We start from the raw sequence: 22,781 nt of genomic DNA, 5'->3' as shown, positions 1-22,781 counted from the left end.
TTCCACTTCTGGTTTAAATAGAGGGTTATGAAACCTATTCTTGGGACGCTGAATCGATCGCAAAAAAAAGTGCTTCTTGAAATCTCTTACCATTTTTGCTCCATGGAAATCAGTAAGAAACCGGAAATACTAATACATTTCAACTACTTCCGGTTCTGGTAGAGAGTTGCGGATGGGTGACGCTATGTTTCTTTAAGACGCTGAATCGATTACAAAAATACAATTTTTGCTACTTATTTCCATTTTTGTTCTACAGCGTAAAACGTTAAAACCGAAAATGGCTAATTTCAACCACTTCTGGTTTAAATATGAGGTTAACGGAGGAAACGGAACTACGCTAAATCGATTGCAGAAAACCACTTCTTGACATATCTCATCGATTTTGCTCTGATGCCTACCGACAGACAGAGGAACGGAAGGACGGACATAGCTGTTCTATACGTCTTTCGACACTTATGAATAGCATAGTTGGATGTATTTTTCTTTTCATTGCATATCTATATCTATATCTATATCTATATCTATATCTATATCTATATCTATATCTATATCTATATCTATATCTATATCTGTATCTATATCTATTGGTTATCTATAGTGGTTATTTGCATCTCTGATATATATATATGGCGGGGTATTTACTGAAAACTACATGTACAATATTAACTATACAACACAATTACTGAAACATAACTCACAGCTTATGTAAGAGAAAGGTATGGCAGATAGTCCAGAAAAATGTCTTCTTGTTTTCTGCGACGCACTGGAAGAAAATTTAATGTCCTTAATTTATCAAATTACATCTAACAGATACTGTACATCTTTCCTGTAGCCAAAGTATATATATTTTTCTTGTTACAGGTGGTGGTAGCCAAGTAGTTTGAGGGATCAATACCTATGGGAAAAAACATGCCCGCTAATAATGGCAGAATACTGGACAGTTTATTTGTTTGTTGGTTGTTTAAGTTTAGCCTCTCTTTTCAGCAACAGAGGCTATATATAATGCATTCCTACAGGTTAAGGTAAAGTTTGAACCGGCATGCTGCTCTAGTGAAAATAATTGAGATTTGTTTGTTTTAAATTTGAACTTTTATTTCCCGTCATCTATTCCATTTCCACATCAATTTCCAGAGGAATCTAATATTTCAGGTTACTACTATCAAGTGTATTCCTTCACGTTATTTTCAGATCTAATTAAATTAAATATAAAGGATAATAATAATCTATGACGAAATATCATAATTATAAATAAACTCCATTTTATATGTCGGAAAAAGCCTGCTTTAGCGACATTTTATTTCCAGTTTAAAATTTAAATATTAGATGAAGTATTACTGATACTACAATAATGGAACAAATATTTGAAAACATATCATGTGAAACTTTTAAAATAGTGCAGATGTACTGGAAGTTACAATATATAGAATTTATTTTTAGATATCTTATGAAAGATGTCAATAATAAACGTACGCATACCATCGAACATTAAACAAAATCATTAGAAACATATAATTGTCACGTAATGTTTTATGTGGAATAGGGTACCGAAATTAATTGAAAATATCTTTTACAATTCTAAAAATAAAAGAACGAATAAATGCAATGATACAAATATGGATTAATAACAACTTAGTGTTTGTACCAAGGATGTTATAAATAGAGGATCTGCCCATATGTATCTTCATCCTATTAAATCGGTGAAGCCAAAAAGCAACTAAGCATCGGCACGTCTGATTGGCTACTCTCGTTTCTGCCATCGTCTGATTGGCTACTTTCGTTTCCGCCATGATTGTCGGCTCAAAACATTGCGATCCTATTGGGCGGAGTGGGCAGAGTAGGGTGGCGAAACTGTGACGTATGGCTTCAAGATTTTGTTGTAAGGGCAGATCCTCTATTTTATAAGATCCTTGGTTTGTACAGAACTATGAAGCCAAATGATAAATATTTTCCAGATACAGTAATTCTTAGCCAATATGGGTAGCCAATTTATAATATTATTAAATTCCTCCCATACAGCGAAATCACTTAATCTAGCTCTTTCTAAGCAATAGATGGTATAGTGTTCCGTGTTAATATTATTTCAAACTTCGAGAAAAATATTAATTAAATACGTTAAGTTACAAATTAATATCTGCAGTGGAGATATCTTCGGTAAGGATTATCTGCAAAATCTTGATCATTAGTCTTCATAACTCTGTACTGACTCTAAGGTGCTATTAATCCTTTCTTGTATCATTGTGCTTCATTCGTTCATTTATTTTAAAACTTGTAAAATTATCGACAAGTAAGTTCGGTACCCTACTGACGTAAAATATCGTCTGACAAATATGCTGCTAATGAATTTGTTTAATGTTCAATGGTATGCTTACTTTCATTATTGACATCTGTGATAAGACATTTAAAGAAAGACTGTATACCTTGTCATTTTCGGTGCAATTTTTTTAAAGTTTTTCAACCACTGCTCGTGTAGCCAGGAATGTTTATCTAGTTATCTTTTATCATTTTTTTTTGTTACTTCAACTAGTTTCTATAACTTCAAAAACATAAGTTGACTGAACATTAAAAGTATGTATGGGAGAAATGTAATGTGATGAACTACTGTTATTATGCTAATATAAAATGATTATATGAGTTTATATATACTTACTTGGAAGTCTGTGTTCTTTGCTCTCATGCTGATATACGTCTTATCTATTAATACTTGAATTGCAAGAAAAGAGTAGTCCCCAAATGTTGCTAGAAATAAAAGAAAAATAATAATCAGGGCAGCTCCATGATATAATTACGAAGTCACATGCCTTCCCAAATAATACGAAAAAAATAATTAAGAAAAAAGCATAGACATTGACATTTATTCCTGTATACCAATGAAGAATGACCGAAGAAAAAAATATTTATTACGTAGTTTGCAGCCCTAATTGATGTCAACGAGAGATTTGGCAACAAAGTGTAAGTCACATGTTTGATGTTACTCTGTCTTCACGTGTTCTGGCTTGGCTTTTTCTAGCGATCGCCTGCATCACAAAGCAGCCCTTTAAACGCCTGCCTTACGTACAATAGATTCACACATTTTACGTGACTGAAAAAAGAATCCGTTTCTGTCGCCGGACAGAACAGCGGGAGAAGAAATAGGGCGGAGCCTAAGCTCTGTGTCTGTACTGACGCACTCAACCCGAGCTAAGTGGGATGGATTTGTTTCGCTCTTTTTACACTCATAAAAGAATGGCTCTAATGATATCAAAAACGAGAATAATTCACAGTGTAATTTCATTTTTTCTTGTTTGTTTGCGACACATTTAAATTATTATGAAGGAAACAAAATAATAATAAGAACACTTTCTTAGTGTACTTTACATTGAAATTGTAAAGAGCAGATGTAAGAAAGATTACTTCCATTTTCTCGCAAATCCTGATTGGATCAATTCTTCCAAAATCATTACGCATTATTAACGTCTGTCTCTTTTAGCACACAGCTCATGATTCTGGGCCATGAACCTGCAGATGTAATAATTTCATTTAATTTCCTTCCATTCACTACATTCAGTTCCCACTTTACTTATGCAACCACGTACAGAACACCAAAAATCCTTCACCATTTTGACTTTGTTTAAAACATTGATGGTCTGCCAAGGACATTTATTACTTGGTGGTACGTTTTTCCATCTGTCATGAATCAGACCCATCTCTCCTAACGGAATGTCCAGGACCCCCACTTCCTGTGAGGAACTCCCTTGCGCCGCCACTGAACGATTCAGAATTATGCATTTTTGGATAGAGCAGATTATAAGTCTAAGACAGTAACATGCCGCCACAGTTCAATAGCTAATAGTTTTGAAAATATTCGCCCCCCAAAGTTGAGTTTCCCATGGATTTGGACAGTTCTAGCTCTGAAACTATGCACTTTTAACGACGGGTCCATAAGAACTTTTAACCTTATTTTCATGTGAGGAATCAACTGTTTCAGTTTGTCTGTCTAGTTCATTAACACCCTGTATTAATGATAATAACCGAATGAGTTTTACAGAATCGATTGAAAGTTGGCCTCGCTGGCTTAGTGATAGAGTAGTCATTTCTGGTGCGAGAATCCCTATTTCGATCCCACCCAAGCGAATTTATGATGGACAACATGTGTCCATGTGTTTTCTCTAGTTTTTCAGTTTTCTTCTACATTCTACCAATTATTGCATAATTCATTTTTACTAATTCATCCATATCTTTTATCCTAAAGAGCAGTACTATGGGACGTACAACTAGAAATTTCATTTCATTTATAGAATAGATTGAGAAAATTCAATTAAGGAAATAGGTATAATAGTGTTGGTAGCATCAATTGTTTTTCCCTTCTTAAATAACTTGAATTCTTTGGGCTGAATAAAACAGGTAAAGTTAAATAATTCTGTATTTAAGACACATATATTTGATAAATGATTACATGATGGGATTTTTTCCTGCAATATTTGTATTTAATATCAGAATTTGGAGAATATCTCCAAAGTAAAACATCACTCGAGGCTCTAAAGCCAGGGAATGATTTTGCGACGGGATGGTGTGCAATATCAGTTTCACCGCCATTGCCAATAAGACTTCCCTATTGCAGAACTCTAGAGTCGCCACTAACAACAACTATCATCATAGTAGGTGTTTATTGATATCCAAACTAAGTTATATTATTTAAAAATCTTAATTTCAAATGTTAACATTCTACCTCAATAATCCACCTAGAAGAGCAGGAGTTTATCCTTGTCTAAGTGAAAAACAATATTGTAATTATTTCGTGTCTGCAGCGATTCCTCCACGGAAACTTGAAAATTTAAAAGTGGAGATGAACAAATGTAAAGTGAACATAGTGGTATTAAGTGAAATGAGATGGCTAGGAAAAGGTAAGACAGTGTCGGGAAATTGCACAATATTCTATTCGGATTGCGTTACGGCCGAGAATGGTGTCGCGATAGCAATGAAGAACGAAGTAGCAAGAAATGTAACCAAAGTGGCCGCTTGATGTTTGTAAAACTAAGTGCAAAACTAGAGGATATTCTGGTAATACAAGTATATATGTCAACAAGCGATCATGATGACAATATCACCATGATGACATGTTAAAATATTTTCAGATAGAATGTAAGGAAATAAAATAAATATCTTTTAAGAGATAAAGCAAAATGATCATAATAAGTATTGTAACATCTGACATTGTCTTCTGAACAACCAGAAACAAAGAATAATTTCCTAGGAATTACTTTCCCCAAGCAAATATTCGTACATAAAGCTGTTTTGTCCAAAATGACTGCGTATCCAAATAGATCACATATAATGATATCACTTTGTAATTTAATATGACTGTATCTTTCAAGTAACCAGTTGCCGAAACAGCATCGCACTTTTGAATAGAAATAGGATGGGACAAAACAATCGTGTTTTCTAACAAACAATATAAAATTATATAAGTTAATATAGCACTGGCCAGTGGGTGATTTTATCTTTGAAATAATGACATACCGAGAAGGCGAGTAATAACTTACCATGAAAATTTTATCTCCCTACCAACTTGGCCAAAGTGAGTGTGTCTGTTAGATGATAACAACAAATTATATCAATTTATGATGTAGCATTAGGTTGTCTTTGAAGTAACCAGGAACCAAAGAGGGGAGGGTTAATTTTCTTGGGAAATATTATCCCCTATCAAATTTTCGGATATAAAACCATTTGTTCAAAGTGAGTGTGTTTGTTAAGAGATAACGCGGAATGGTATAAATTTATAATGTAAAATTTGATTATGTCTTGAAGTAACCAGGAACTAGTAACCAGGGAGGTATTAATTTCCTGGGTAAATATTACCTCCTATCAAATTTTTGCATATAAAGCCATCTTGCCCGAAGTGAGTGCATACCCTGAGAGATCACGTTCAGTGATATCAATTTTAAGTGTGACTGGATGAACTTCACTAAAAGAAAAAAAAAACAGTCAAGTTTTCAATATTTTTGTCATATACCCTGTTTCGTTTTTAATTTTTTTATTCGTTAATTGTTAGAAACGTAAACAATATTTCTATATATTCCAAGTTTCTTTAGTATTCCGATTAAAATTCTCCCTTTCATCTTGAAATAATCAGAAACCGACCAGGGGTTAAATGTTTCCAGGGGGTAAAAAAAAAAAAAAAAAAAAAAAATCGGTGACATCGGCATTGCCGGCCGCGTGAGGATCCGCTCATAAGAAATCGTGTATTGGCTGCGACAAAGCCGTTGCCTGTGGCAACACCAGCATTTTGGGGACTTTCTCCGGGAGCATTGCCGACGCCAGCAATGCCGGTACGTATACGTGCTAGGATTTGATTCTATTGTGAGCGAGACCATCACCGACAGTGGCGATATTGTGTACAAATGCACTAACTGTATAAGTACAATGTATATACATCAATGACATATGGATGAGCAAATGATGACATATTTCAATTACTGCTCTCAGCATTGATGCCAGTTGGTCTCCAAGTAAGTGTACGTACAGTGTACATATGTAACTTACAATGGTTGAATTACACTGGAGTTTTTAATCTCTTTTAGCACCGAGGCTATGAGACGGAAACAACCATCATAATGCTCAAACTTCAAGATTCTCCTACTGGAGTCAAGCTAGCGCTAGGCACTAGCATAGCGGGGAGAACTATGGTACAATTGTAGTGTTTTATATGGAACTTTCTGTAAAGTTATAGTGAAATAGAATTTAAAATTTGTGCAAATTCCCGATAAATAAACGAAACAAAGTTCTTGATACATTGAGCACTTCGTAGGATCCAGTAAATCTGACCTCTTTCTTTCTTAAATGTAATTGTTGCCATTTAAATAATTGAAAGGCTCGGGGAAACATAATGCTACATATGTCACATTTTTTTTAAAACTTTCGAGTAATCTGAAAAATAAAGTTCAACATTCCCATGCAATTCAATGCAATGACGTATACCAAACAAACTTTCTCTATCATCTGCACGTATATTTCCGAAATTAAACTACCTACATACTATTCTGTGGTTCGAACGCAACCTATTCCACCTAAAAACTCTATTTCACCGCAAGTAGTGTTTAACATTATGTTTTTCCTAGTCGTTCAATTGTTGGCTCATACCTTGACACTAATAAAGTTAATATATTAATTTACTTACTACATTCCCCATATCCATCCTCGCTACTCTCACATGGATATTTTATGTCATGCAAAAATTCCTTAAAGTCATGGCGAATGGTATATGATAAGTGCTCAGGTATATGACCATCTGTGAAATTCCCATCAAATATTATAGCAACTAACTTCCTTTCTTTTACTTTATGTTTAAACTTAATAATATTTCGTTCCAATTCGTCTTGATCCTTGCAAGGAAGTAGGTCTGGAATAAGAAGTTGAAAATACATGAGAATAGAACAATTTGGTTAATGTTTAAAGAAATTGACCACAATTCGAATCTAACTTGTTCTGTTCGATCCATATCTAAACACATAAAAAGCATCTAATACAATTGTGTGCACAGTCGCAGTTGTTATTTATCACTCATAGATATCACCAAAGATATATAGAGATCATCAAAGAGGTCATAATGGAACATACATACAACGCAGAACATTATTCTGTATCGCAGTATGACACATCCCATTGATGGCAGAGAGGGAAAATCGCTGGGTTCCACCATCAGTCCTCAAGGATACGATGAGATGGCTTCATTGGCCAACTCGACAGTAATGTTATTCGAAGAACAATTTACGACTTTTATAAAACGAAATATAGACTTTCTACTGTTTCCACCCTTAGAGAAAAGCTTTCAGAATCGATAGGTTTTCAGGGTGAGTGCACAAACCTTAGAAAAATTCAAAACAATATCTTGGGTTTCGGTGGAGAAAGACTACTCGTCGAGTGTCCAGAAATTCGAGAAAAAGAATTTCCTACTTGAGACTATAAAGGAATACCGAAACGAAGCACGAAGTACAGTTTATGTAGACGAATCATACATATTATCCTCTCACGTTGCAAACAAATGTTGGATCGACGACAGCTCCCACAGTCTAATTAGCATCAGTCTCTCGGGATCAGAGGTTAATTATGATTCATGCAGGAGGGAAAATGGGTTTGTACCCAATGCACTATTAATGTGGAAAGCAAGTCAAACTACAGGTGGTTACCATAACCAAATGAACCAGGAGAATTATGAAAAATTGGTCACAGATAAATATCAAATTTCTCTCACAATTCTGATGTAGTTTGTGATAATGCATCCTATCACAACGTTATTTTGGAGAAAGTATCTACCTCTGGTTCAATTAAACAAATAATACAGTGGCTGACAGGAAAATATTCCTTTTGATTGTAATATGCTAAACCCGGAACTGTATAGTTTAATTCAATCCCGTAAGTTTAAATTTAAAAAGTTTGTAATTGACGAAATATTCAAACGTCATGGACACTCTCTGATTCATTTACCCTTTACCACCTGGAACTGAACCTAACTGTAAAAGTTTGGTCTTTGGTGATAGGATGGGTTGCATCACGGAACATGACTTTCAAAATTAATGATGTCCAAAAGCTTTGTGGAATTAGGTTTGAACAAATCGGGAGGAACGAATGGATGTCAGTATGTAATTATGTGAAGCAAATTGAGACTCAGTGTTATACAGCAGAAACAATCATGGGTGAAATTACAGACATGGTCGTTATGAGTCTGGATGGTGTCGATAGTGAGAGCAAAAGCGATTCAGAAGAGGATATTGATGGTGACGGTGATTTATCCGGAATAGAAGTGTAGGTGAGTGTTTTCCATTATGCAGGTGTACATATAGGTGCAAAATATTTTATATTTCATTTTTATTTGTAGAATGTAAGATCTATTAATAGCGTTCTAGATATACATAGATGAAAAGGCACAACATATGCATTATGAATAATACGGCACATTTTAGATTCATGGCAAATATTTATTTAAGTTGGAACCGCGGATAACTTCACTTTCCTGCCTCTCTAATCACGGTCAGATGGCAGCCAAACCACGAAGAACATTACGTCACATTAGCGCAAAGTTGTATGCGCCAAGTCTATGGTGATTTGTACTGGATTTGGTCCATCATTACTTTCACAATCAAAGTCCATCATTACTTTCACAATTAGTGCTGAACTTAATTAAATGCACGCGCAATGGTCAATAATGGTCAAGAGAGATTGTGTCATGTTGTATGACAACGCACGCGCAAATGTCACTCAAAGGACGTTTGATACTCTCTGTGAGTTGCAGAATGAAATCCTTCCTCATCCATCGTATTCTTCTCACGTCCCTTCCACCAATTACCATTCCTTCCGTCATGTCAAATACTTTTTCGGAGAGACTTTTCTAATGGTCGGCCGGTGCAACGTGCGATTGAAGGCATCGAGGCTCCATGCTTTTTACGCCACGGAAAACAATCGATGGCTGAGCAATGACAAAATATGTGGTTGTAGACGGCGACTATTTTGATTAATCAAGTATTGTAGTTTTTTTCCCTTTCGGAAATGACGCATTTAGAATGGACATTTCATTCGAACAAACCTAATATGATCTCGTAACTGCGAAGACATAAGAAAAAGTATTTTTGGTAACTCCGGAAGTTGTAAGTAGGGAAAATCTTTAATGTTCAATGAAAAATTATTGTTGGTAAAAGATTTATTGAAGTTTACTAAATTACAGCTTACGATCAGAATGAAACTGATGATGAAGTAAACGTCGATGGAGACAGAGTCTGAGAAAAGCATTCGGGGCGCTGTGAAGAAAGTCACTAAAGATACGTTAGTGAGAAAAAAAAAGAATAGAACTGTCGTTTAATAGATAATGAAAAGACGTGAAGGAAGAAAGAAATTGGAGTTACATTATAGTGGCTTTAGAATCATTAAAAAAAAATACCGTAACAGCATACGAAGATTGTAAACTTGAAACTTTTACCGTATAGTGCTACAGGAAATGTGCATGAATAACAGGAAATAGATGAATAATAGATTTGTGAAAATAGAGGATAATATCAAAAATAAAAATATAAGATAAATGTAGAGGAGTAAACAGATTCATGAAGAGGAACCAATTCAGACTAGATGGACGTGTCAGATATAAGTAGGAATATCCTAGTAGATTTTACAAGTGTTTCACACAACAGATGGAAAAGGATTTACGAGAGTCGTTCCAAAATTAATGCCTCCTATTTTTTTGTATTGACTTTGTATGTCCGTGCCAGATATCGTTGGTGTAGTGCTAATGCTTGAACCTTCCTCTTTTATTTGCAGCTGGTTCCGTTGTTCTGCGGTAGTTGACGCCAACATAGGAGTGTTCCAAAATGGAGCCTGATATGGACGTGCGTATAAAACAACGATGTGTGATTGAATTCCTCACTGCTGAAGGAATTGCGCCGATTGAAATCCATCGACGTTTCGTAAAGGTTTATGGAGACGATGAAATAGACATGAACAATGTGAGGCTATGGGTACGGCATTTCCAAAGTGGTGAAAAGGGTGTTCATAACCAGGGACGGACCGATCGACCCTACAGAGCTGTCATTCCTTGCAATGAAGAGCATCTTGATCAACTCATCCGTGCTGATCGCCGAATAACGACCAGAGAATTGTGTACAAAGCTGAATGTCGGCTGTAATGCCTTGGAAAAATTCTGAAACGTCTTGGTTATCGCAAAGTCTGTGCGAGATGGGTGCCGCGGATGCTTACAGAAGATTACAAAACTCAGCGAATGGAAATTTATCGGGACCTGCTAGACCAATACCAAGCTGGACGTGACAACTTTCTGAATAGCATCGTCACTGGAGATGAGACGTGGTGTCATCACTACGAGCCGGAATCCAAAAGACAGTCCATGGAATGCCGATTTTTACAAGCGCGGCATGCAGGCTCTGGTTCATCGTTGGCAAAAGTGCATAACGAATGGTAGGAAATATGTGGAAAAATGACAGTCTGTAGGTGAAATATTGCTCTGTTTAGTTGTGTTGTTATTATTTATGTATCTCCATTAGTTTCCATGAAAAAAATAGGAGGCATTACTTTCGGAACGACCCTCGTAGATAAACTTCAAAATATCTACAAGAAAGACGAGTAAAAAACCAGTTATTTTTTGAAAAACAGTGATTAATTTCTCTTTTTGCTTTGAGATGATTAAGGCTCAAGAACCTTTTCACAGTAAACATTTGGTAAGTACATTTTGCCTTTCATCTCATTGCATCCTTGAAACAGGGAAATTATTAGTAAATCAAACAAATCTGTAAACAACATTGAATAAATTATGGTATCATAGTGCTGGTGAAAAAGTAAAACAAAAATAATAGAAAATGAAATTTTAAGAAGTGCCATACAGTATATTAACCCTTTATTTGGCACTGTTGATCTCAAGCAACATCGCATTCTATTGCGTTATCCACACGAATTTTAACTATAGTGATCATTTAATTGGCATTATTGCTTTCATACAATATTCATATACATGATTTGTGGGTCACTTGTTTAGATATTTCTAATCTTCGTCAACAGGGGACTGTCAAATTTAGTATTGTAGAAACATTATCTCCTACGTTCCGCGAAAGTTTTCTTTTTGTTACTTTATTTGTGGCTTCTTGCTCTGTGGAAAATATTTCAACAAAACTGTTGGTAATTACTGAGAGTATTCTTATGATATTTTACCATAATAGGGTAATGCTGCTCAGCAGCTACACATAAGACCTATTTTATGGCAATGTTGCTTTGAAATAAACATCTTGTATTTTGTAATCAAAGTACAAAAATACTTTAAAAATTACGAAATTATGACCAGGAAGACATGGTTCAACCATAAAAGGAAACTAAATATTTTAATGGTAATCCTATCAATGCTTGTCAATTAAAGGGATAATGTGAGGAGAAAAAATGTGTATCTTTTACAAAATTAGGATAAAATTCTACAGTTGACTCTTGTGATAGACAAAGTAAAAACTTTTGTAAGCATTGAGTTTTGCTGGATGAAAATATGCAATCATTTCTACACTATTTCTGCAATTCATTTAACACAGTTCATGGCTAATAAAGAACCACTTGGCTTATTCTAACTGTAAGCAAAATTGTTTTTTAACGTTCAAGGAATGATAACAAAGTATAAGTTGGTGGTTGGGATCCATTAATTTATAGTTTTCTTAATTCTTGGAGTAATAAATATGACCACGGAGACGATAAATATCCATGGAGATGGTTCTAATTTTATTCTGTTGTAAAAGGTCTGTGGTACAGAAGTTAATATTACATTTGAACTAGGTTTATTAGTAGTTCCTTGAAGCCTTCGGTTCGCTAGTGTGGTATCCGTAAATACCATAGCGAAGACCGCATATTAGGTTACCATTGTAAATTATCTTATATTCTTTTACATTTCGGTGTGATTTGTACTAATGTTAGAAACTACAAAATTCATCATAATTTAGTGTGAAAACTGTCTTCTATATAAATCGTACATTTTATAGAATATTATTCCTTTTGGAATAAAAAAGGTTACTGATTTTTTTTTTGCAAATTTTCCTTTTAAATTGAATGTCTTATTAGATAAGAACTTCGTTATCTTTTTGAGAGAGCAATTCTATATAATTCCCTTTATTTTGTTCCATTAAGTTTCTATTTCTTTTAGTATATTTAGTATATTTTGGTGATTTCAAAGAGACAAATTCTATTCATCTTTGTTGTTCTACATAGGAGATTAAACAACGGTTTCACAGATCTCATCAGACGAAGTCCCAGAGTATTTTACTATACATTACCACACTAAAATAAAAACATACTATCTCAAAAAAGAACGAAAAGCAAAATAACGGTGCCAGTCATGTTGTATTCAATTTTCAAAGATTCTTATGAATACAATTCAAGGTTATTATTTATTTACTTATTTATTGAAAAACTACTTACCTGCACTATACATAAAGGGATATTGTTTACGATTCATCAGTCTTGATTTGAAACGATTAACCAGTTCAGCAGTAAAGCTGTTGTTTGGAGTATAAAGAAATTGCATTGGGCTATACTCATTGAAACTTCTTATCATGTCAACTTCTGTAGCAGGAGGTCTAACTGTTGCATCTTTGTAGTAAACAATGTCATTTTCTTTTGGAAAAGCCAAGAAGAGAAATAGCCCAATACCGATTAGAATTTCAATCAGATTAGAAAACCAATATCTTCGTCGAATTAATAAGTCTTTCCAGAAAAGAACAAAAATTTTTCTCACAGTTCCAACCATTTCTAGTTAAAACTACCTTTTTCTCTGGAACATCTCTGGATAGGTTACGGCTTTGTTTAACTGGAAATATAAAAATATTATATTTACAATTTTTAATATGTTTCATAATTATTAGATAATTTTGTAATTTATGACACTTAAATTAACCATGCATCAAATCGTCATAGTCTTCGAAGAATAAACATTACAGTAGACCCATAAGTCACGAATTTAATCCGTTCTGTAACGCTGTTCACGAACCGAAATAATTCTTCTAATTAAAATTAATGTGTATCTATAATTAACCTGTTTCAAAACCAGTGAAACATGATACTGCTTTTATTTTGTATTTATATATTTTTAAGTAGCTTTTTTTTGTCATGAAGAATATAAGATAAAATTAAAATTATTTCTAATTAAAGACAAATAGACATCACTAAATTAAATTATATGAGGGCTAAAGTAGAACAAGATAGTGTGGTAAAAAAAAAAACAAAAAATTCAATAACTGATTCATACTAGCTTTGCTATATTCAATAGCTTACACTAAAATACAAATGCTGAGCAAAGCAACGTTTATTATAAAATAATAAATGTGACAGTTTCGGATATCTTAAATATCCTTCTTCAGTGTTAAGAAAAAATATTTAATTTCTTTTAACACACACACACACACACACACACACACATATATATATATATATATATATATATATATATATATATATATATATATATATATATATATATATATATATATATATATATATATATTCTTTTTGTAATAAAAAAGGCTACTTGTTAGAGTGATTCCAACAAGAAAGGAACTAAATATTCACAACACTCGTAAACATGCTGAACTAGAAATTCATAGTATATGTGAAGCAGAGGAATTTGCGACAGAACTGGGAAAGTTAAATTCTAATGTTTTCATTCTGAAAAAATTCCCCGAGGAGCTCGATATGCTGTTGCTAAGAAGTTGGCTTCTATCATCGCAGATTGTGTAAACCAAAATGACACCTCTACCTGGAAAAAATTATTAAGTTTCTTTTATTATGGACTCCATATACCAACTGAGAGAAAGAATAAATCTCTACAAACTTCGTGCAAGGAAACCTAAATTTGTCTTCTCCGCCAACAAATCGCTTCAAAAAGAACAAAAATCAGAGATTTCCAAAAGAGTGGCAGCAAAAATTTCGGATTTTGACACAAAAGGTGCAATTCGATTGCAAAGCTCAGATGACACATTGGCCCCAGTGAACGAGGAGACCTATAAGCTTCTCACCAACAAGCATCCCATGCCATCTAGGAAACTCTCGTTTCCAGATCCTCCTTTAGAAAGTGACCCTGTTTTAACGATGGATGCTAAGATGGTTTCGAGAGTTATCTACAGTTTTCCTAGTAGTTCAGCTCCAGGCATTGATGGCTTATCTCCACAACATCTAAAGGATCTGTTATCCAAATCGGCAGGAGAAGCAGCTGAAATATTACTGGATAATCTAAGGAGGCTAATTAATCTTATTTTGTGTGGAAGAGTGCCTCAAGATATACGAAAATATTTCTTTGGAGCCACACTTTGTGCACTCCGCAAGAAAGAAGGCGGAATTCTTCCAATAGCTATAGGTTTCACCTTAAGAAGATTGGCTTCTAAGCTCGTATGCTCCAGTGTTTATCAGCAATGCTCTTCCTATTTCCAGCCCAACCAATTAGGGTTCGCAACGAAAAGAGAGGATGAAGCAATTACCCATTTAACTCGAACTTTTATCAATAACCATGAAAATTCACAGCACGTCATTCTCAAAATAGACTATAAAAATGGCTTTAATACATTGGAATGTGATTTCATGTTAAGTGAAATAAAGCAACAGATCCCTGCCGGCTATCCCTTTTTCTGGCAAAGTTATGCTTGTCCATCAATGTTGTTTTTTTGGAGAAAAAACAATACTGTCCCAGGTCGGGTGTCAACAAGGGGGTCCCGCTGGCCCAATGCTTTTCAGCTAACAATCCATCCTATAGTTCGCAAATTATCATCTGAACTAAACTTATTTTATCTGGATGATGGTATTTTGGGTGGGTCCCTACAATCCGTTTTTCAGGATGTGAATATTTTATTATGTGAACTGTTTTTCACATCAGGACAAGTGGATCCCACTATTGTATCACAATTTCAACAGCTTCTTCCTGGTATTCGAAAAGTTAATGCGAACCAGTTATTTCTTCTAGTTGCTCCACTGCATGAAACAGGATACGAAATTAATAGCTTTTAATGAGCACCGAAATCAGTTTTAAAATGTTATTGAACGTTTAAAAATTTTACCATCTCACTTGGCATATTTCCTTCTAAAAAATTGCATGGGTATACCAAAGTTACAATATTTTCTTCGAACTACTCCAACATGGTATATGCCATCTTTACTTCTCCAAATGGATGCCTTCCTGAAACAAGCATTAGAGTCTATTGTAAATATATCCATGAATCAAATACAATGGACACAAGCTAGTCTTCCAATTCAAGTCGGAGGTTTGAACATCCACAGAGTCTCAGACCTCAGTCTTCCAGCTTTTGTTTCCTCTTGCTATGGGGTGAGACTCACTCATCTCCAACATTCTTAGCATTCCTGTTGATAATGTGGTCGGGTGTAGGTCAAAACCCCCACAGCCAAAACCCCCACACTCAAGAAATGTCGAAACGCCCACATGATCGGTCATAACTCCCACACAAATGGACAAATCTCCCAAATGCAAGAAACGGTCAAAACCTCCACAGCTAAAACTCCCACACTCAAAAAATATCAAAACGCGCACACGATCGGTCATAACTCCCACACAAATGGACAAATCCCCCAAATGCACGAACGGTCGAAACCCCCACAGCCAAAACTCCCACACTCAAGAAATGTCAAAACGCCCACACAATCGGTCATAACTCCCACACAAATGGACCAAACAGCCACACATAGCAACGGTCATAATCCCCACATAAATGGACAAAACTCCCACACAAATGGTCAAAACTCCCACATGCAGAAATTGTCACAACTGCCACACAAATGGACAAAACCCCCACACAATCGGACAAATCCACCACACTCTGAAATGATCGTGATTGCACGTCTTTGTTGCAGCTCTTTACGACGTCCACTTTAGTGTTTCTGTCATTAGAAAACAGTGCAAGAAGAATAGTTGCAACATCAGTTTAAGTGGAATAAAAAATGTTATTAAAAAGTACAAGGGAAAGACGTGCAACCAGGATCATTTCAGAGTGTGGGAGATTTGTCCGATTGTCTGGGGGTTTTGTCCATTTGTGTGGCAGTTGTGACAATTTCTGCATGTGGGAGTTTTGTCCATTTGTGTGGGGGTTTTGTCCATTTATGTAGGAATTGTGACCGTTGCTATGTGTGGGAGTTTTGTCCATTTGTGTGGGACTTATGACCGATTACCAGTGTGGGGGTTTTGGCTGTGGGAGTTATGACCGTTCGTGTATTTGGGAGATTTGTCCGTTTGTGTGGGAGTTATGACCGATTGTGTGGGCGTTTTGACATTTCTTGAGTGTGGGAGTTTTGGCTGTGGGGGTTATGACCATTCGTGTATTTGGGAGATTTGTCCATTTGTGTGGGGATTATGATCGTTTGTGTGGGCTTTTTGACATTTCTTGAGTGTGGGGGTTTTGGCTGTGGAAGTTTAGACCTGTTCCCATGTGGTCATTCATCACTTGACAGAGGCAATTGACGTATGGAAGTTCTTATTTGGAAATGACATACCATCCACATTGGAAGTACAGAAAAGCTGGGATAAAATAATCTTAAAATCAATTATTGAACAAGAGTTAGTCTTGGATAATGTATTTGATATAGCTCGTTTTAAGGCATTACAAGAAAAAGAATCTGGTGCATGGTTACAATCAATTCTATAGAGGAATATTGGAACTCTCATGGATAACAATTCTTTTCGTCTTTGTATTGCTCTACGCCTTGGCATGAACATGTGTAAAACATTTACATGCATTTGTCGGGAGCAGGTCAATGAAAAGTGTTTGCATCCATTGAGCTGTTCCAAAAGCGCAGGCAGAGTGTCCCGTCACGCTGAATTAAATGATATTCTAAAGCGTGCTTTGACCAGTTGCCCTCAATTTTAGAACCATCTGATTTATCAAGGGATGATGGGAAAAGACCAGATGGCATGGTTAGTCCCCTGGGAAAATGGGCAATGTCTAATATGGGATGTCACTTGTGTTGACACTTTTGCAGCTTCTCATATCGTATCAACATCTAAGGAAGCTGGAAGTGCGGCAGAGATAGCATGCAGACGAAAACATTAAAAAAAATATACAGGCTTAAAAGAGAACCATATTTTAATACCCTTTGCTGTTGAAACAAGAGTAGTAGGGGATAAATGTATGTTCTAGCGCACTTTCACCCCCACCCCTCAATAACATAGCACACCCCTGCTTCCAAATATCTTCTAATCTACCCCCTAATAATTTTTAACACTTTTTATCCCCCAAATAACTTCTATCACATCTCAAATAACTTCTATCTTACTCATAATAACTTCTAATGCATTCAATTACTAAATCTAGTTACAAAAAAGTCACTAAATCTAGTTACAAAAACCAAAAAATCACTTAATCTGGTTACAAAAATCTGGTTATAATCGGTTTTGACTTCAGAAATCATAAAAACTTATATCTAAAATATTACAATGGAATCCTACACAAAATATATTTATTGCATCTTAATCTCCAGTTTATAAGCTTTCATTTGACACTTGAATCATGAAAATCCGTTCATAATTAGCTTTAAAAACTCAATGAGAAGGAATACATACAACTTCGGAACAGGTGATCTGTCACTGATTCATTTTAAACGATTCCAGTACCAGCACAGGACCATCTAATCCGATTCTCTTTCCTTATCCTAACACCAACAGAACTTTTTAGCTAGCACTCGGGAGATGGAGCTGTATACCGATGACGTTGTATAATAGCTGTTAGACTACGTCATATAAGGGTTGCCAACTCAATATATTTTTTCGGAACGTTCCAGGATTTTAATTTTTCAAGATATCGCTTTAAAACATATCGGGATGAATTCACCCCATTACTAATAAATATGATAATTGTTAAAAGTGAGTTGGCAACACTTGCAGTCCCACCCCCAAATAACGTTATTATTTAATACCTCGGCCCCTAATTAACCGATTTAAAAAATTCAAACGGCAAATGAATACTAATAACATAGCCAAGTTTTTAAAATGCATAGATGGTTGCGTAACCCACAGGATACTTCCCCTTTTTCAATATCTCCACAAAATTTCAACAAATCGAAAAAATAAAAATACTATCATAAGTCAAATAAAATTTTAAGACTTTTTTAAAGAATAACATTTTCCCGAAAACTCAAAAATAAACCCGTAAAATTCCCGAAATTTCGAGTTTGCTGTAACTTCATCAAATATTAACCGATTTTCAAAATTCAAACGGTAAATAGTTTCCATTTTCTTATACTTTTTGCTAACACGTTACTGGTTGCCTATGTCTAAGGATAAAATTATAAAAACAACTTTTATGACTTAAAAATATAAATTTTACTTAAAACTAAACTATACATAATTACTCACTAACACCTATCAACTACATCACACATAAAAGTTATTAAATTTTATTTAAAACTAAACTATACATAAAAGTTAATTAAATTTTACCTAAAACTAAACTATACATAAAAGTTAATTAAATTTTACCTAAAACTAAACTATACATAAAAGTTAATTAAATTTTACCTAAAACTAAACTATACATAAAAGTTAATTAAATTTTACCTAAAACTAAACTATACATAAAAGTTAATTAAATATGACCTAAAACTAAACTACACATAAATACATTTTAACTATATCTTATAATGCCCCCAAGCTAATGTACTTATACCGCCCTCTAGTATATATCTTTTGTCATCATTCGAATCTAATGCTAACTTATTTACAGGTATAGTATATACATCATGCTTACAACTTCGAATTAGACTTATATTTTTATATGTTTTCACATCATTGAATAGGGCTTGCTTATAATCATCAAATTGTAACTCTTTTGCTACTACACATTTCGTTATTCCTTTTGCTTTTTTCTTCTCTTTATTTTCAACTTTAAATGCATACATCTTTGATCTTAACCCAATAAATTCTGTCATTATTTTACCATTGTTTTCATCCTTCATCTTTCCTAATACTTTTTTGTTTACTAATGGTATTCCATATTGATTATCCTTTCCATATTCACTTGTATCAAATAAATCAACCATTTCTTTTAAGTCTTTGTAGAAGTCATCTGTATTAATTTCATATATAAAACTATCAGTATCCATATAACATAACCCTATATCAATATCATATTTAGGTTTCATAATGTTGTAATGGAAGTCATACATTAATAGTTTTGACAAATCTAGCACACTCATACCAACATATATAGGTTTGTTGAAGGTCAATTTTTCTTTTCTCATATGTATCGCACACACATCTTCAGTAAATATTGTTCTATAATCGAAGTTCGGTTTCGCTATTAACTTTTCCACCCTCATTGGATCACATTCTAAGGTAATAGATGGCCTCTTTCTAATGTTTTCCATTGTTTTACCAAATACGCTATTGTTCATTAATTTGTAAAAATCTTTCTCGAAATCATTCTTAGCTTTTGTTCTCATATTTGTATTTAAATCAATATATTCCTTTAACCAGTTTGATTGTTTGAACTCTAATACTCTATAAATTTTCTTTAATATCATCCCAAGTGACATATACAATTTTAAGTTTCTGTAGTGAATAACATATCTTTCTTTATTGTAAAGCGTTGTTAATAATTTTGAATGTTTCGATCCTGGTGGACACATATTTTCTGGAGCTAATGGTAGATCTGTATGTTTATCATGTAAGTATTCTGGATATTCTAAATCAACTAATATGTAGCCAGTTTCTGAATCATCTGGAATATTCATTATATTTATGTAAGGTTGAACCCATTTAAAGTCTTTGTAAGGCATGTACTGACTCATAGCCCATCCATATAAATTATTTGCATCTAGATAAGCTAAATACTTTGAAGGTTCGTCTTTGTTATAATTTTTCATATACTTATTATTTGCTTTTACATATCTCTTACTACATTGTGAAATTCCACCTCTTATAACTTTTTCTATCATTAATATTTTGTCATAGTCAGTTAACATTTCTAGTTTGATCTTAGTCATCTTTAACATTGAATCCCACGATAAACCAGGAGCAGTGAAATACGAAGCAGGATCTAAACCATATGCTTTTAAACACACATCTCTAAAACTTTCAAATACATCAGCTAATATTAATACATCTGTCTTGTTATAAAGTTCTGTATATTCACCTAGATTTTTAATTTTGAATAACTTCCAAACATTTTTCGCATGCTCATAATCTTCATCACTGATGTGGGTTTTAGTAAGTTTATTAAAGAACATTACTTTTGAAGGTAGTTTTGTTTCTTCTAATCTTTCAATTGAGTAAATATAATCATATGGGTACACACCTTTTTTAATTACTAAATCTAACAAATCATTAGGGAAGTACTTTGACGTTTCTCTATATTGTTCTTTTGTAAGGTTATTTGCTAGTTCTGCTAAACTCTTTGACATAAACCTAAATGAATCTAGAAATCGTAAATTAATTCCATTCTTTTTATCAACCTTCACATATTTTGAGTATGTTATATATTTTTCCTCATTATTTGCAATTAGTTTTATTTCATTCTTATCATAAGCAAGTTCTTTAACAAACAGGTGAGTATCATAACCACTTAAGTTGTGAATAAATACTGGAATAAAATTAGGATTTCGATAGCTTAAGTTACAATAACTGTGGGCTGCACCTCTAAACTTCCCAGTTAAATGATCATGATCTCTTACTTTTGCTTTATTTTTATTTATATCCTTTAAACATTTTCCTTATTCATGTTTCCATTCTTCTAACTTTTCAATCATGCTATCATTATCTTTAGCGAATTGTATTTTCTTATTTAACATATTTATTTGTTTTTCAATTGCTGGTGGTAAATCATTCAAGTTTCTCTCACATATATGACAACTATTGGAATTATTATATATCTCGTTCTCATCTTTAGTTAGGTTATTCAGTTCAACTTTTTTGTTATATATTTTCTTTATTTCTATTGCTTCTTGTTTTAACTTCTCAACAAACACCTTTGCAGCATCTAAACCAATATAACTAACAGGACTTTTATACACACCATTTGAGTATTTAATATAATAACAGAAACTCATTGGTAAATGCTTTTGATACTTCACAGTTTTAGAACAATTATGGTCTACTTCCATTTTACATAACAAACATTCAAAATCGGCATATATCGTAAATGGTACTCTAAATGATCTATTATAATTTTGGAACTGTATTTGATTGTCATATGGTTTTGGAAGTTCTATTCCAGCAGATTCATGCTCCTTACAATATAGCTCATGTTCTTGTAATTGCATCTCATTTCTAAGACGTCTTGTTAAACACCTATCACAGAAGTATAATTTTTCAGTATGTTTTGTTACTTGACTTCTTATTAATCTCGATAAATCCTTTATCCAAGAAAAATGACTATTATTTTCATCTTTTACATATAATAAATTAACGTGTTTGTCCTGCTTATTTTTTGTAATTTGAAGTGGGTATATATTATATTCATCATCATAACTATACACGTTAATGGATATGCTACTTCCCTTTTCAAACTTTACTACATCTTTTAATTGTACAGGAAATTCAATACCATTAAAATATTTATTTTGTAATTCATCCACAATTTCTGTATAGTGTGAAGGTCGTTGAGGATCTTTTTCTGCTGGTTTTAAATAACTTGCAATAGAATATAAGAAACATTTATTATCTTTATTTTGAACATTAATTACTGCTTTCTTGTCTTTAATTGGTTTAGGAAGGTCAATGTAGGAAGAAGCTCGTAATGGTATATATTTATTTAGTCTGATTTCTAAATGTTTAATTTGATGTAATGTCCATCCTGATCCCCTACCTTGAAATTCCTCCATCTCTCTACATAGTTTTTGTTTAGCATGGGTTATATATTCATCTAAGTCAGTTGATTGTAATATTCTTTCATTCATAGTTTTAAAATTGCGTTCTTGTACTTCTTTATCTTTAATATAATCACAAATGAATACAAGGTTGACTTTTAATGGGTGGTGCTTTAATTCTTCCTTGATTTTGTTAATAACTACTTTCCCACTTATATTTAAAAACTTCACCGGATCTTTATATCCTCCTATGTTTTCAATTGTGATAGTTTGTAATCGTTTCTGTATTGCTGTTTCCTTTGTTTCTACTTTAATTGGTATTCGTTGTGGTTTCGATTCTTCAAAAACATCTTGTTTAAATGGAAATATGTTTCTAATTTGTGATCTGTTTTGTTCATCTTCATATTTTTTAATACGGTCAATAAGTTCAGCCTTTCTTAATTTAGAATAACCTTTTATTCCTTTCCTTTTACAATGGTTTTTTA

General features: G+C 33.7%; 1 protein-coding gene across 2 annotated transcripts in view; it reads right to left on the bottom strand.

Moving 5' to 3' along the window:
• The window catches only part of LOC145694714 (phospholipid-transporting ATPase ABCA3-like), a 187,752-nt gene that overhangs the window by 138,304 nt on the left and 26,667 nt on the right, over positions 1 to 22,781 (bottom strand). For both annotated transcript variants that reach the window (XM_081771243.1, XM_081771244.1), the window contains exons 2-4: positions 12,922 to 13,309; positions 7,154 to 7,375; positions 2,648 to 2,736 (exon numbers count right to left, since the gene is read on the bottom strand). In XM_081771243.1, the coding sequence (XP_081627369.1) occupies positions 2,648 to 2,736; positions 7,154 to 7,375; positions 12,922 to 13,249 (639 nt within the window). In that variant the 5' untranslated portion in view covers positions 13,250 to 13,309. The remainder of the gene's footprint in view (positions 1 to 2,647; positions 2,737 to 7,153; positions 7,376 to 12,921; positions 13,310 to 22,781) is intronic.

The sequence above is a fragment of the Thermobia domestica genome, chromosome 9, assembly GCF_964235325.1.
Source record: "Thermobia domestica chromosome 9, izTheDome1.hap1.1, whole genome shotgun sequence".
Classification (NCBI taxonomy): domain Eukaryota; kingdom Metazoa; phylum Arthropoda; class Insecta; order Zygentoma; family Lepismatidae; genus Thermobia; species Thermobia domestica.
Note: the sequence above shows the minus strand (reverse complement) of the source record. Positions and strands in the feature narration are given on the sequence as shown.